Source organism: Barbus barbus (genome assembly GCF_936440315.1).
Source record: "Barbus barbus genome assembly, chromosome: 43".
NCBI lineage: Eukaryota > Metazoa > Chordata > Actinopteri > Cypriniformes > Cyprinidae > Barbus > Barbus barbus.
In genome coordinates, this window is record NC_136721.1 from 23,548,787 (window position 1) to 23,565,129 (window position 16,343).

A 16,343-nucleotide genomic window follows, 5' to 3' on the forward strand; every position below is an offset into this window, starting at 1 on the left:
TCAAATCTAGGTTGCAATTAATGACGCTTGATAAAAAATGTTAATTTCTGACACAGACACTTTCACTTTCCTTCCATTTCACATCATTTTTCCTTCCTGCATCACATTTACATTGCAACATCGTGAACGTTATGAAGACTGATCTGTTGTTTGTGTTTGTAGTGGCTGGATCTCAGCGCTGACCGGGCTGAACAGAAGTATTCCCGCCGGCATCATCATGATCCTGATTGCTGCCCTCTTCACCGCGTCGGCTGTCATCTCTCTCATCATGTTTAAAAAGGTGCTTCACCTTAAACAATTCATAACATATACATATAATATGTGCTTAATCTCAAATGCACTTACATAGATTTCAGAGCTTAACCAAAACAGTGTTATGTAAAACAAAAACTGTTAAAGTTATTTTTCTTCATTGAAATAAAGCTGAAATAAAATAAAAATATTAAATTAAAAACTTCAAACTGAAAAAAGAAAATGAAAATGATAAATTGTGACTTGGCAACAAACAGAAATAAGTTTAAGTTCTAAAATGACTAAAACTAAAACTGAAATAAAAAATAAAGTTAAATTAACCTGGTTAGGTGTTAGTAGAATCAAGCTTGCATGTGTTTATTTGCAGGTTCATGCACTGTACCGAACCACCGGCGCCAGTTTCGAGAAGGCGCAGCAGGAGTTCGCCACCGGCGTCATGGCCAACAAAACGGTGCAAACCGCCACCGCTAACGCCGCCGCCTCTGCTGCCCGGGGAGCCTTCAAAGAGCAGATCTGATTGGTCCAGAGAACTCCAACTCTGCCCATGCTACTTTGACCCCGCCCTCTGCATTCCTCCTAACTGTCTTTACAGCCAATCATCAGCTCTGACTGGCTGTTCAAGACCACACCCACTCTCTTTGACTTAATGCACTCCTGTGACTGACTGAGACCCCGCCCACAACCCCTCCCCTCCTGTCAATCAGCAGGTGTGCTCACCTGTTCTTTAGTTGGAGTGTGTGTGTGTGTGTGTGTGTGGAACGCCTGTCTGTGTGTAAACAGCCTAAAGAGTCACTTTATATGTTCACATCACTGTTGGATGTCAGTTTGTCCCTGTTAGGCAACAGGAAGTGATGGTCATCCAGTGTCCTTTTATGGGATCCAAGGAACAAAAGAATGGTTCTGCCCTCACAGGTCTGTCTTACCGATCATCTCCACTTAAACACTTGTAAAATCACACTTCCAGGTCACAATTAACCTCAAAATTGAAAGAAAATCAACATTTACGATATTTCATCTCATTTTTGTGACAGTTGAGCACATTTAAATGGCTATTATTAACCATTAAAAAAATCAGTTTTGCATTGCATTCTGCTTAATTGTCACGAAAATGTCATGATGCAAATGCCATGTACGTGAATTTTTTTTGCATTACAAAATGTTTGCTTTTCTGTAGATTTTGGGGTATGACAATTTGCATTTGAAAATACTCTTTTCTTTGGATTTGGGGTTATAATATTACCTTTTTCATAACAAAATTTTGCTGGCATAATTGTAAAAAAAAAATATTTGGTGTACACCATGACATTTGGCATAAAATTTGTCTCATTGGATTTTGGTGTAAACTACAACCTTTTGCGAAAACAAACAAAATTTGGCTTTTCTTTCAGTTTTAGGGTATAATACAACCTTTAGTGTAAAAAAAATGGCCATTTCATTGGATTTCGAACTATAAGGTGACATTTTGTATTAAAAATTGTCACTTTTCTTTGGATTTTGGGATATAACACGATATTTTGCATAAAAAAACAATAGACTTTTCTTTGGATTTTGTGGTGTAATATGACCTTTTCTTGGCGCAATTCCCCCAACTATCATTGTAAACGCTTCAGCCTGCAAATGAGCCATCAGTACACAGACATCCATCAGATGTGACCGTAAACACTCTGCACGCAACTCAGAGGGTCTCTTTATCTGTAAATATATATATATATATATATATATATATATATATATATATATTAAACCTGTATGATGACAAAGTATTGACTGATTTTAAACACATGAATGATTTTGAGGCTTTCTGGTTTCTTTTTTTCTTTCTAATAGAGTTGTTTTGGAATGGAAACTAATTCTTAAAAGCGTGAACCACTCAGGATAAGTTCCTGCACATGCATGGAAAGCTTGCCGAGCTCTCTATAGGATAAACTGGAAAACACTTTTAAAATCACTATTAAAATCTGTGCATCGCCCCCGAACATCACTAACGACACGTGGCATTTGTCCTGCAGATGTGTGTAAGACTGCCGTGCTGGGCTGTCCTGATGTTGGATCCTGAATCACATTGTCCGTCGTCATTTGTCGGTTTGTCGTTTGAAGTGTAGAGCTTTTTAAGTGACGTTTGTTTTCCTCTTTTTATCGACTGCAGCAGAGAACCTTGTAGCCTTGGTTACTGTCGCCAAGAGACAGCCAAGTTTTGCGATTATGGGATATGCATCAAGATGCAAATTGTTCTTGATTTTAACCTTTCAGCAACACTCTGTGTGTGTGTGTGTGTTTGTGTGAGCGAGTGTGTGTATGAGAGAACAAACTGTGTGTTCATCACCTATTTTCAGTATTGAGTTTGTTTGAAGTCTTTTTAATTTATAACTTTAAAGAAATAGTTCACCCAAAATTGTCATTTTTTGGGTGAAATATTTCAATGTTCTTTATTTTGTTTAATTAAAAGTGTGTCATATTTGTGTTCAGAATTTTTTTCAGTCATGTACGGTTCTCTTTACACTGTGTGTGTGTGTGTGTGTGTGTGAGAGAGAGAGAGTTACTGCGAGTCGTTCTTCCTTTTATAAATAAATGTAAACAAATGGCACCTGAATGTTCCTTTATTTTTGTTTGTTTGAAAACGCTTTAATTTAAAACAGGAAAAAAAACACAAGAATCTATTGGGAGCGCGAGACGACAGATAAACTGACGTGACCTCTTGTGTTTGGTGCAATGGATCGTGGCTTTAAGCTGTCTTTTTTTAATTAGTGATGTTAGTTGGTTTAGTTGAAACACTGATACGTGAGGAATGGATTGAAGAAAAGCATCACTGGTTGTACTGCTACTACTACATTGACATTATTTAAAAGAGACACGAAGGATATTTGTATATTTTGTATAACTTAAAGAACGGTGGGCTGTCGTCCTGAATTTCATTGTACTGTACAAATGCACTCCTGTCTCGCTCCCTTAGTCGCATGTTGAGTAGTTTGAGTTTTGTATATTTATTGTATTAACACAAAAATAAAATAAAAAACAACAACATATACTATGCGTTTTATTTATTATGTAATGATTTTTATTTCTGTTATTTATTGTATGTATATATCTGTAGTCTGTTATTGATTACAAATCACATGACGACAAATCTAGTTAATCTGGATTACACCCAGGAGCACAGTCTGAAGTCGCTGGGGTATATTTGTAGCAATAGCCAAAAATACATTGTATGGGTCAAAATTATCCTTTTTTTTTTTTATGCCAAAAATCATTAGGACATTAACTAAAGAGCATGTTCCATGAAGATATTCTGTAAATATATCAAAACTTCATTTTTGATTAGTAATATGCATTGCTAAGAACTTAATTTGGACAACTTTAAAGGAGATTTTCTCAATATTTTGAGTTTTTTGCACCCTCATAATCCAGATTTTCAAATAGTTGCATCTCGGCCAAATATTGTCCTATCGTAACAAACCATACATCAATGGAAAGCTTATTTATGTATACATTTTGTAAAATTGACACTTATGACTGTTTTTTTGGTCCATGGTCACATATTAGGTAATGTAATTTGATTACTTTAAATTATTATTGCGTACCATAAAATAATTTTATGGTACACAATAATAATTTAAAGTAATCAAATTACATTACATAAATCAAACTATATTATATATATATATATATATATATATATATATATATATATATATATATATATATATATATATAAAATATATTGTTAGTATCATGAAATGCATTATATATGTAGTTGTATAATATAGTACAACTATATAATATCAAAATATTTTGTATATTGTCATAAGAAAACATGCTTTGTTGTTTCATATTAGAAACGAGCAGAAGGGAAAATACTTTGCTGTTTGGTTAACTGGATACTGCATGTCCTTCTCAACCTATTGACTTCACTTTTCTCTTGAAAATAATGGATGTTAATAATCTTGTAATGACTCCTGCCCCCTCCAGGACGATTATAGCACATCAGTCTAAAGCTAACTGTGCAGTATTTATGCGTTAGTATGCTGAAAAACTGTAGCAAATGTGATCATAAACACCTGGTTTAATATTAGGCAAAGCTCTTCAGATGAGACTACTGAAACAAACATATTTCTATAGAAATGTAGGAGAAATGCTTGTTGTACAATCATCTAATTTTGATTGTTTTATGCATAATTGAATTTTACATACATTTTAAACACTAAGAGACAGATTATATGTTAACTACAAATATTAGTATCTCACATAAAGATAAAACTCCGAAATAAATCTCTAAAACATCCCGTAACCTCTGATTGAGTCAACCACAACAGCGTTGAGAAAAGTTACAGGCGTCACGTGATAATCTGTTGAGCTTCATCCGGGGTCTAAACAATCATTTACACCTGAATAATCACACAGAGGAACATTAATTCAGACTTGGGATATACACAGTAATATTCAGTTGTGCTTTTACACTCACCCAGATGATAACAGAAAATTATGACAAATTAGGCTATATTACTAAAATATTATATATTTTTGTATCTATTAAGCCTCTAAATGATTTGCATGCACAGTAAGAATTCTATTATTTATGTGACACCGCCTCCATATCGATACCAGGACACAGACAGAAAAACAACAGCAAAAGGAGAAGTTTCCCCTCATGATTTGACTGTAAAATGAGTCACACCTTTCTTACCTGCGCGGTCACGTGAGCTGCAGTCTTGAAGTGTATCCATTCAAAGAGAGGGGAAAAGCCAGCCTCCATCCCGGAGTGTGTTTAATGGGTTTGTAGGAGTAAACCAGTTTTTCCAGTCTGGTCTGAGAACACAGAGAACAGCTCTAACACACTGACACGGAGCGAGCATGGAGCAATAAAACACATAAACCGCTTCAGAGGAGTCGATTTGACATCGGTAAGTCATGTTTGGCTTTTAAAAGACGCTTTAAGGGTGTTTGTGTTCTTGTTAAAGGTGTTGTTGAAGCCGTGTCTCACCTGAGTTCCTCTACCTGTGTGTGTTTTGATGGAGAAACTCCACAGTCTTCCTCATCTGCGCTTTTGTGAAGATTTATTCTGGTTTTATCTGCGTTTAAACTCTCAGAAATGTTCTTTAATGATTCTTGGATTTAGTATAAAACCTGTTTATTATTATTATTATTAAGAAACATCTTGCTTCGTGGCTCTTTTGAGGTTAAACAGGTTCTTGAGATCAGCATGAAGCAACCTTTGTTTTAGTATCATAATAAAGTGTAATATCATATGCTTATAGTACTAATTCTAAACAAAAATTCAGTTTTTGCTTGACTTGTGCACTATATTTACTATTTACTGTGCTTGTTCCACAAAATGTCTCCTATATATGAAAACTTTACTTTTGTTTGAGGTTTCTGAGACCACTGCTATTAGATTTTACATGAAATTGCACATATTTAAACCTAAACCTAAAAGAACCCCTCAAAAAAGGCTATTATTTGGGCACTTTTGGACCCCAAACATAAAGAATATAAAGTGAATTTTTGCTGAACGTGATGTTTTTGAGTCAATGGGAGCAATAACACCTCCAACTGTCAGAAATCACTCTTGCTTTTCTCAAAAGTCTTATTGTAAGTCACTTTTTCTGTCATGTGTTCAGGTCAAGTCAGAGAGGCAGGTGTTATACATCTAAAATGGCTAAATGAATGTAATTTCTAAAACCTAACCTAAAATACAAATATTTCAGTATTTCTACTTCACAATTTCATGTTTATGTCATTTGCCATTTCTTTGTAAAACGAAAGTTCATTGGTAAATTTCTAGAGGAAGTTTCAGGTTTAATGTATTGTACGTTTGGCCATTGAAAAACAGTTGTTTTTATATCTGAGGCAATCATGTGTAAATGTACAAGAAGCAGACTAGGTTAGTCTGAATGAATGAATGGTGGGTGTAAAGCAGCAGCGGTGGGTTTCTTCTCTCTGATGAATGTCTGGACGTGTTTGGACTTGATTTGCTGTTGTTCTTCTTCTGAAATTCATATTGTTCTGCTGTATGTGGGTTAAATTTAACAGCCTCTGTTCTGTAAAGAGCCGTATTACTCACAGAACTGGTTTCTTCTGTGTCCAGAAGGACCGCAAACATTGTGAAATGGAGTGGGTGCGGTTTCTATTCCTTTCTCTTTGAATTGCAATTTCAATCTGCAGGTTAGTTTTGGAGGTGTAGCAGATAAACACACCTGGTCATTTACATTTATGCATTTGGCAGATGCTTTTACACAAAGCCACTTACTTTGGATTCAAGGTATATCAGTTCATGCATTTTTTGGGAAGTAAACCCATGACTTTGGTATTGCCAGCATCATGAGCTACTGTTTAAACTACAGTAATTGTCATTTTTATATGTCAGAATGGTAAATATATGGCCTGTTTTCACATGCATCAAACAGTATTTTTATGGCTGATAACCAGTATTTTTACAGCATGTGTGAAAAACACTAAAGGCTTAATTTTTTATGGTATCATATTATATAATATAGAAATGTTATTTTAGATTGTAATTGAGATCATTTAATTATAGTTATTTTAATAATTACAGCCATTAGCTAACCTATATAATGGTGATAGTTTTTATAAAATATTTGATACATGTAGAGATACTAGAGTAATATTGAGTAATATTTTAAATTAGTTTTAAATGTATTTTTCTTAAAGTTTTAGTAATTTTGTTGTGATTTTTATAAAAAAAAAAAAAAAATTAAATTTTTATTTCAGTTTTAGTTTCTAATATATTAGTTTATTATAATGCTTATAATAATATAATAAAATAATATAATGTAATTGTGATTTTTATATACTTCAAGTAAATATAGAATCAGAACGCTATAATATACAATAATATTAGATGCATAACTAATGTTATTTTAGTGTCATAGAGATATATTACATTTTTTAGCAATAACATTTCAGTAAGTTTTTATATTAATACTCCTCATTTTCATTTCACTTTTACTTAGTATTTGTATTTTTGTTGTGTGTCATTATTTTTTTATGTTTTAAATTATATTATTTCAACTAACAATTTAAAAAAAAGTTTAGTCAACAATAATAACCCTGCACTGTAGTACTTAAAAAAGATAAAATATTGCATAAAATACTTGATTTGTTCTTTAAGGCGTTCTGTGATTTTAAATATTTTTGTATAATGATTGCTAAACTTATGTGTTCATCTTGATTGTTTCTGTGTAATGGCCTGTTTTTCCTAGCAGAAGCTTTAAGTGAATCTATCTATAAGATGATAAACTCAGGTCAATATGTTTTGCACATTTATATATTTATTTATACGGTAGTTGTATTGTAAAAAAGGGTGATGATACAAGACCACTTTATATTGCGGCAGTAGTGCTGCGTTAAATGACATCACCAGGTGTGATCCTTGAATTCCCTGGAGTTAACTTGTAGGTTAAATGTGCATGTTTGAAACCACTCCAGACGTAGTTTAGTTAGCTGTGAGTCCAACATCATGTGCATGGTTAATGCATGATGAGTTATCCGTCCCGAAAGACCCCCGCACATCTCCACCATCTCCTGTTTCTGCTCTCCTCTAGTCTTTCTCTAATGGAGGATACTGTTACCCATAGTGCTCTAGCAGCACGAGGGGCCAAACACATGTAGTAGAGTGTAACACGACTCAACTGTGTTCTGTAAGCAGACGTGGGAAAAGTTCACCTCTGTGTAGTGTTGCTAAACAATGTGCTTTAGAAGAAGACAGACAGACTTGTGTTTATATATTTTAAGTCAGCTGTTTACTTGCTTTATGCATGGTCCTGATCACACAATTCATCCATGCATGTTATTGTGAAGTCTTTTCACCATTCAATCAGTTTTGTGATTTATAATATCAAGTCCCACACTACATTTTTTAAATTGCACTGAAACAAAATGTGTATAAACAATCTTCACTCAGAAATAGTAAAGTAAATTTCAATAGCAATTGCAAAGAAATAGCAAGTAACATATTAAATGTGAAATTTTAACCCTTGTGTGACCTTATGGACATTTTTGTCCATTTCAGTTTTGTTTTTTGCTATAAGTGTGCCTGTGTTAATGCCAACTGCATAAATTTAGGCTCAGGTGTTTATTTTTATTGGCATTTTAATATTTCACCCTCATTTCCTTCAAAAAATAAATTTTACCCTCCGTACAAAGAATACACACACTCAGGACCTTAAGGACAAAAATGTCCCCATTGAAACCCATTAAAACTGCTATTTTTAATCGCAGTGCCGTTTAACTGTAAAATTATGCAATTTTTGTTAATAGGCCTTCATTCTGTTGGCAAGGCTTAATTTTTTTTTTTACTATTTTTTTTTTACCAGATGGTACCATTTTTTCAGGTTTGGTCTATAAAGGGTCTATAAAGCAAATACTCGCTTTATTCCTGTTTTCTGCTTCTGCGTATTATAGAGCCAATTGGACAAATAATGCAGCTGTAATTGTGTAGGTGTGTTGGTATAGATGTCAGAGTGTGGTTTGTATGTGTGTCATAAAGAAATTGTGTGTCTGCTTGTAATATTTGAGAAGGAAAAACTCTACTGTAAATCACAAATCCAAGCACTGTGTGCAGCAGCAGAGTTTTGCTGGCATCTATTGGGGAAAATTTGGTACTGCGCCCAAACAAAATTTGACTGAAAGCTCATTTTTTGAGATATCAACCTCAAATTTGAAACACAACTTGTTTAGATTTATGGCTTTGATTTTCTAGCAGGTTTAGAGTTCAACATGTTTCATATATAAAATAGTCATAAAATAACAAAATATTGTTCATAAATCATTTTCATAAACTTAACTAACTTTTTTGTTTCACTTTTAAAACTTTTTTTTACTTCAACAATAATCTGCCACGGGTCTTCTTTAAAATGAGACCACACTTAAGTCTCTGTTTCCAATTTTTATGACCGTTTTTTTGACATGGACATTTTTGTCCACTATGGTCCTAAGTGTAACGTTTTTTTATTGATGCACAAGGGTTAAGTTAGAAAAATAGTGTTTTTTTTCATTGCTCATTAATTGATTAAATTATATAGATTTGTAAATGCCTGATGCTAATGTCAGTGTATAGAAAACAAGGCGAATAGTTGCAAAATTGCTAAAATTTGTTGCATGCTTTTTTTTTCTCAGAATTCACTCAAAAATTCAAATCATTACATTTTGCTAGCATTGTTGGGAAATGTTTTAGAAATGACCCAAGAGTAAATAAAACAGACATTATAGCGTATATTTTGCAAGAAAATACAATTTCAATGTCTTTCTACTTCAAAATTTCATGTTTAATTTAATGTTTCTTTGCAATAAATGATCAGGGATTTTTCTGTGAAATTGTTTCTGCACTAATTGCTTTTCGGTGTTTGTTTGCAAATTAAACTGCAATATTGCAGAAGACATTTACGAATAAAGCACCGTTTTCATCCCATGTGTTCAAGAGAACAAAATCTTCACTTCCTGCAAAACTGCTGCTAAATATGTAATAATAACAAAATGTTGCAACCTAGGAACCCTGTTCTGCATTCAGAAATGTATTCGTTAAATATGTTTCTGTCATAGGGTTTTTTTTCTTCACATTTATATTTTATGCACATTTAAAAGATTTTATGCATGTCTTGGAATTTCCATCAAGCATTTTGTTATTGTGCAATATGCCATATTTTACTTAAAAATATGTGGATGGAACCATAGATAATGTTATTGAGCTGTACAGCAAAATATACAAATATTTCAAGTAAAATTCAATTCAATTACAAATCAATTGCTGTGATAATTAATAGATGTAATAAACTGTATTTCCATTTATTTAAAAATATACTTATCTAAAACTTTACTGTGATTTAAACACTTTCGGAAGAGCATGTAACACGCCGCATGGCTTTAAGAAGAGTGACTCTTATTTTCCCAAGATGCCTTGTGCAAATCAGTTTTGCAATTCACTGGATTCAAATTCTCACCCATTTGCTTTACAAGTCAGGAAATTCAAATCCTGGAGCCGTGGCCTTCCAGTTCTGGTGAGCGATTTGCTTGTGTTGTGTTGGAGGCAGAGAAGATTTTACTAGCTCAAGACTCTCAAAAACACATTTAACCTGAACGCGTCATCATGTGCATTCAAATATACACAGAATAGTCACTAAAATAAAGAATCCAGAAGCTATTTGGTGAGGATTATTTCGTCTGAGAACCAGAAACATTTTCTTAATTTACTCCGCATTTAATCTGTCTGGTGGAATATTAAAATTGCTTATTTGCAATGTTTCATTTCTAAAGCTTCAAATTCACCTCCTCGCTTTACCACACTGCTTTGCAATGTGATTCATGCATGCATGCATCAATACATCTTGCAAAACTTGTTTCTTTAAAGTGCATCGTCCTGTCAGAACACCCATCATCACCACGTTCATGAAGATCTGACAGAAAAGTCTTGAATCAGATCGAGCCCTTGGCACGTCTACAGCTCTGCTGCTTTCTTAGACAAATATTAAACTGAGTTTATACTGATGAGTGACTGTTAACGGAGAAACGTGGAGCAGATCAAAGCTTCATTTGATTAAGACAATTTAAAGACTTACGGTTGTACTTTAAATAACCATGCGCTGAAAAAAACTGACAACAATGTGCAATTTTCAACCAAAAAAAAGAGAAGGCGAGTGACAAGATCAATTGCAAGTAGATATTGGAAGCATATAATCAGTTCATTCAAAATTTTGACTTTACTGTCCATCATTTTGAAGGTAAAATTCAAGACCTGAGCTTTTGATGTTCTAAAACAGGCAACAGGTATGTCACAACATAAAAAATACATGCATTTCAGCCATAATGTCTATATTAAATGGTAATATACATGTAATTTTCAAACACCAATGATTTTTACACTCAGATGTCTTTAACTTAAACATTAACAACTTAAAAAAACATTACAGTTTTGATGAATGAGCAAGTGATACTTGTTTTGAAGCCACTGACTCAAAACACACTGCATTTTTCATGCTGGTCCAGTTAATGTTCACACACTTTCAAGAGGAAACAAACTTTACCAAAGCGATTGGCTGTTTCAACCAAAAAGCGAGACTGTTATTTATACACTTGTCGTATTGAATGAATACCGAATTTGTGTCACGTATTTATAAAACCATGTGACAGTTTACACAGGACTAGATTTATGAATAATTTAGCCAAATTTGTTCTGCCTGGGCTTCATGAATGAAGCCAATTATGTAATGTTGAAAAAAAAAAACATGACATTTTAAAAAGTAGAAAAAAATATTTTTTTCATTTCTCATCAAGTGGTCTATTTATAAATGCCTGACACTAATGTCAATATCTAGAAAACAAGATGAACGATAGTGTTCAGTTGCAAAATTGCTCAAATTAAATAGATGCACGTTTTCTCAGGATTTGCACAAGAATTTAGATAATTATATATTATTAGCATTGTTGGGAAATGTTTTAGAAATGACCCAAGGAAGAGCTAATGCTCTATAAAACATGTTTTAAAAAAAACTAAAAGATTGCATACATTTAGCAAGAAAATACAATTTCAGTCTTTCTATTTCAAAATGTTATGTTTAATTTAATTTTACTCCTTGCTGTTTCTTTGTAATTGATTGTGAAATTTACTAGCAATTTTTGTGTATATATATATATATATATATATATATATATATATATATATATATATATATATATATATATATATATATATATATATATATATATATATATATATAGAGAGAGAGAGTGTATGTGTGTGTGTGTATATATACACACACACACACACACACACACAAGTATTAGTATGTGCACAAAGTGGCTGAATTGAATTAAACACTTGTTTATTTTATTATTTTAATTTATTTAATTTAAATTGGGTATTTCATTATTAGGTTATGCCAATCTCAATGAAAAATCCTTTTAATCTCCATAGTAACTCAAGAATTCTATACAGCCTCAAATGGTTATTGAAGACAGTTTTGTTGAATTGGAAATGTAAAAACTGTCATTTGGACTCTGTATGTAGAGCGTATGGTGTGTGCTAACCACTTTTATGCTGAATGTCTTTTTAATTATTTAGTAAATGACACTAAAACGTCTCTTCCACACTGTTTTCATGCATATTAATGAGGAAAAATAAAGGTGTATGTATCTCTGTTGGTTTTGTGAGATGTTCGCAGAAGCTGCCTTGTCTCTCCTCTCAGGTTGCATAACAGCAGGTGAATGTGATCTCAAAGGGATCCCTGTGTTTTCTCCTTCTCCTTTTTTTTTCGAACCCTTCCCCCATGTGAAAGGGTTTCCATAGCATGGCGAGACTTTAAACCCGTTTCCCGAGACCTGCACGCTTGTATTCACATTACTGCAGATGCTCTGTGTAGACATGGGTGGTTGTTTAGTCTGTTGAATGGGAGTCTTTGTTCTCGTCATCATAGAGCGGAGAGTATGCGATGCCATGTGTGTGTGATTGTAAGTTCGTTTACTCTGTAGATCAGGATTGTTGGATAGTGTCCTTCACGGAACAGGGAAGAGTTGTACTTGATAAGGATTTGGTGACTGTTTTTTTCCATTTGAACACCACCAACACACAAACCCATAGATACAGCTACTAGGTAGTTTGCAATTCAAAAGCGTGTGTTTAAAACTGAAAACTCTTATTATAGCATTCCAGAGACACTTGACATCGGAATGTTGACATGCATTGAGAACTGGTTTATTATATACACTTAACTCATTAACACAGGCTGTTGTTCACAGACAAAAGCAGATGTTTGAGGTGTGGTGGAGTGAATGGTGCAGTGGACGGATGAAGGGTTTGATTGTGTGTGAGTATAAGATTCTCACTGAGCGTGTTGTTCTGGTCGCACCAGACTGAAGTTGTTGTAGTGTTCATTCTCCTGCTGCTAGAAATAGATTCAAGGTCAAACATGTCAGCTGGAAATCTCTACATAAGACTGAGTCCATTCATATATGTCGGTCGGTCTGTCGGTCGGTCTGTCTGTCTGTCTCTGTGTCGGTCGGTCGGTCTGTCTGTCTCTGTGTCTGTCGGTCCGTCTGTGTCTGTCGGTCGGTCGGTCTGTGTCTGTCTGTCTGTCTGTCTGTCGGTCTGTGTCTGTCTGTCGGTCTGTGTCTGTCGGTCGGTCGGTCTGTGTCTGTCTGTCTGTCGGTCTGTGTCTGTCTGTCGGTCGGTCGGTCTGTGTCTGTCTGTCGGTCTGTGTCTGTCTGTCTGTCGGTCTGTGTCTGTCGGTCGGTCTGTGTCTGTCTGTCTGTCTGTCGGTCCGTCGGTCTGTGTCTGTCTGTCTGTCTGTCTGTCGGTCTGTGTCTGTCTGTCTGTCGGTCTGTGTCTGTCGGTCGGTCGGTCGGTGTCTGTCGGTCGGTCGGTCGGTCGGTCTGTCTGTCGGTCTGTGTCTGTCGGTCGGTCTGTGTCTGTCGGTCGGTCTGTGTCTGTCTGTCTGTGTCTGTCTGTCTGTCTGTCTGTCGGTCTGTGTCTGTCGGTCGGTCTGTGTCTGTCTGTCTGTCGGTCTGTCTCTGTGTCTGTCTGTCGGTCGGTCGGTCTGTCTGTCGGTCTGTCTGTCGGTCGGTCGGTCTGTCTGTCTGTCTCTGTGTCTGTCTGTCTGTCGGTCGTTCCATCTATCCTTCTGTCCTTCTATCATTCCGTCTATCCTTCTATCGTTCCGTCTATCCTTCTATCGTTCTATCTATCATTTTGTCATTCTATCTATCTATTGTTTGATCTATCGCTCCATCTATCTAATGATCATTCATTCATTCATTCATAGAAGATTTTACATTGTTCATTGTTTAGACTCTTGGATGAAGTGGACTGGCATTTTGGCAAAACAGGCAGTTATCAGGTTATGCTGATATCATAATGTCATTAAAAAATCATCATCTTCAGTATGTCTTTACATCATTACCTGTAACGTAACATCAAGATCCTTTTAATCTCCATTTAGCAACTCTAAACAGCTACAAATGGTTATTGAAGAGGGTTTTGTTGAATCTGAAAACTATTGAAAAACCTATTGACTGAAAGCATGTTAACGTAAGCTGTGACACCTTAAGAAAACTGGAATGAAAATGTCTGATCTGGTTGAGAGTTTCCTCAGTGGTTCTCTCAGACCTCAGCTTTTCATTGCTAAAAATGTCACCTCCTGTGGCATTACATCACATACGCAAAGCGAGCTGTGGATAAACATGGGTGTGTGTTTTGCATGCTGTGTTTCTTTCTCTTTCTGGGTGTGTGCTCTGTTATGCTCCTCACACAGCTCTACAGCAGCATCCTGCTGGAATCTGTGTTATTTCAGCGCTGTGGGCCATGTTTAATAAAAGTGATGCTCGCTAGTTTGAATTCTGCTCTGCTGTTTGATTAGTCTAACTTTATCATAGGATTTAAGGATATTTAGCTCAAGGTACATTCCCAAAACATGCCACTTCCTTCTGGTTTCATGTAATATTAAACCAAGGAAAGGCGTTGGCTTTTTTGGTAAATGTGTTAAGCAATACCTGATGTGATGAAAAGGAGGACATATTTAATTATTTACAGAAGGATTCTTCCCCGCTGAACGTTTCCAAATTAATCTCTTATCAAACAATGACCTTAGCAGGCTGGTATCGGTGTAGATGCTTCAGAGATGCTTGAGCGCTCAGCCGGAGCGCGAACACCTCAGGTTTCCATAAGACCAGAGGAGGATCATCCTGTGATTTGCATCTGAGAAACTTATCCATCATTAAATCAAAATGGACCTTCTGGCTGTTTACTATAGACTGTTTACTTTCTTAAACCATGCTTTTGGTCTTATCGTGAATTATTCATCAATCCACTTTATTGCAATGAAACATGAAATATGTTTGACTTAATCATCTTTTGATCAAAATGTAGTGACTCTGAAACAACCAAATCCCCCCCCCCCCCCCCCCCCCCCCAATGCTCCAATCAAAGTCATATCAAGACAATTTTGGAAAGTCTTTTTTTTTCCTTCCAGGATCAATACGTCACGAAAAAAAAAAATAAAAATTCATGTTTCACTCAGAAATGCATCACATTACGGATGTAAAACAGGTTGTGAATGCTGTTGACTTTTGAAGAAGTCCTTCTTTGTTTTATATTTTATATATATATATATATATATATATCATATTTGTAATCATTCCTGTTGCTTAAACAGTAGAGAAAGGCATCATGGGTCATTAGTTTGATTCACATACAAAGAAATATAAACATATTTTACCATGTATTGTCTGATACAACATATGGTAAAATAGGTTTAATATTTCTTGAATATATTATATATCTTAATATATTATATTAATATAATAGGCATTGTGAGTAGATTAAAAAATATTTTTGTTTTATAACTAAAAAAAGCTGGAGAAATGTCTCTACTCAAACGCATTATAGAGCCATGACTTAATTTTTTTTTTATTATTTATCAATAATTTTTTTTTTATTATATTTATTTTTTTAATTGTATTTATTGATAAGGTCAATTATATTATTCCAATCTACAATTAATAAAAAAAAAATATATATACACTCACTCACACACACACACACACACACACACACACACACACACATGCACATATTTACATTTATTTATATTTGTTTGTTTATGGATTTGTGTATGTTACATATATAATTCCCATCAGAGCTAAACAAACTGAAGTGACACTGTGTGTTTTACTGTCTCTAGTCGTATGTGTGCGTGTGCAGCTGCGGTTTGCTGTGTTTTGTGACAGCTGGTGTTGTGTGATGGTGGTGACTATGTGGCGTTACCTGTGAGGCCACAGCCTAGTGTCGGGGTGGAGTCTGGGTAACGTCAGCCACGTTCGTTTGACAGGAAGCTTTTTATATCGAAGCAGATGAAAAGTGCTGATGTCATCATCAGAACATTCTTTCACAACGACACGTTCTGTCCTGTAAAGCGTCTCTGTGTCAAAGTTTGACTCGTTTTTGTATTCAGTTTTTGTGTAATTCATTTCATACCTTTCAATAAACCTTTCATGAACAATGGACTTTCTGTGATTGAGAAATATATGAAAACAATGATCACATGCACTAGGAATGCTGCTAAGAAGGAAGGAATCAGTTAATAATAATA

The 16,343-nt window shown here is 34.7% G+C and overlaps 2 protein-coding genes across 2 annotated transcripts in view; both read left to right on the forward strand.

The window, feature by feature from the left end:
- LOC306862591 (secretory carrier-associated membrane protein 1-like) overlaps positions 1–1,526 on the forward strand; it is a 29,121-nt gene extending 27,595 nt beyond the window's left edge. Inside the window, exons 8-9 of the mRNA XM_079405482.1 lie at positions 163–280; positions 620–1,526. Coding sequence (XP_079261608.1) covers positions 163–280; positions 620–769 — 268 coding nt within the window. The 3' untranslated portion in view covers positions 770–1,526. The remainder of the gene's footprint in view (positions 1–162; positions 281–619) is intronic.
- A 3,527-nt stretch (positions 1,527–5,053) lies between these two features.
- The window catches only part of LOC306862603 (phospholipid-transporting ATPase IC-like), a 33,676-nt gene continuing 22,386 nt past the window's right edge, over positions 5,054–16,343 (forward strand). Inside the window, exon 1 of the mRNA XM_079405495.1 lies at positions 5,054–5,150. The gene's annotated coding sequence lies outside the window, so the exon portion shown is untranslated. The remainder of the gene's footprint in view (positions 5,151–16,343) is intronic.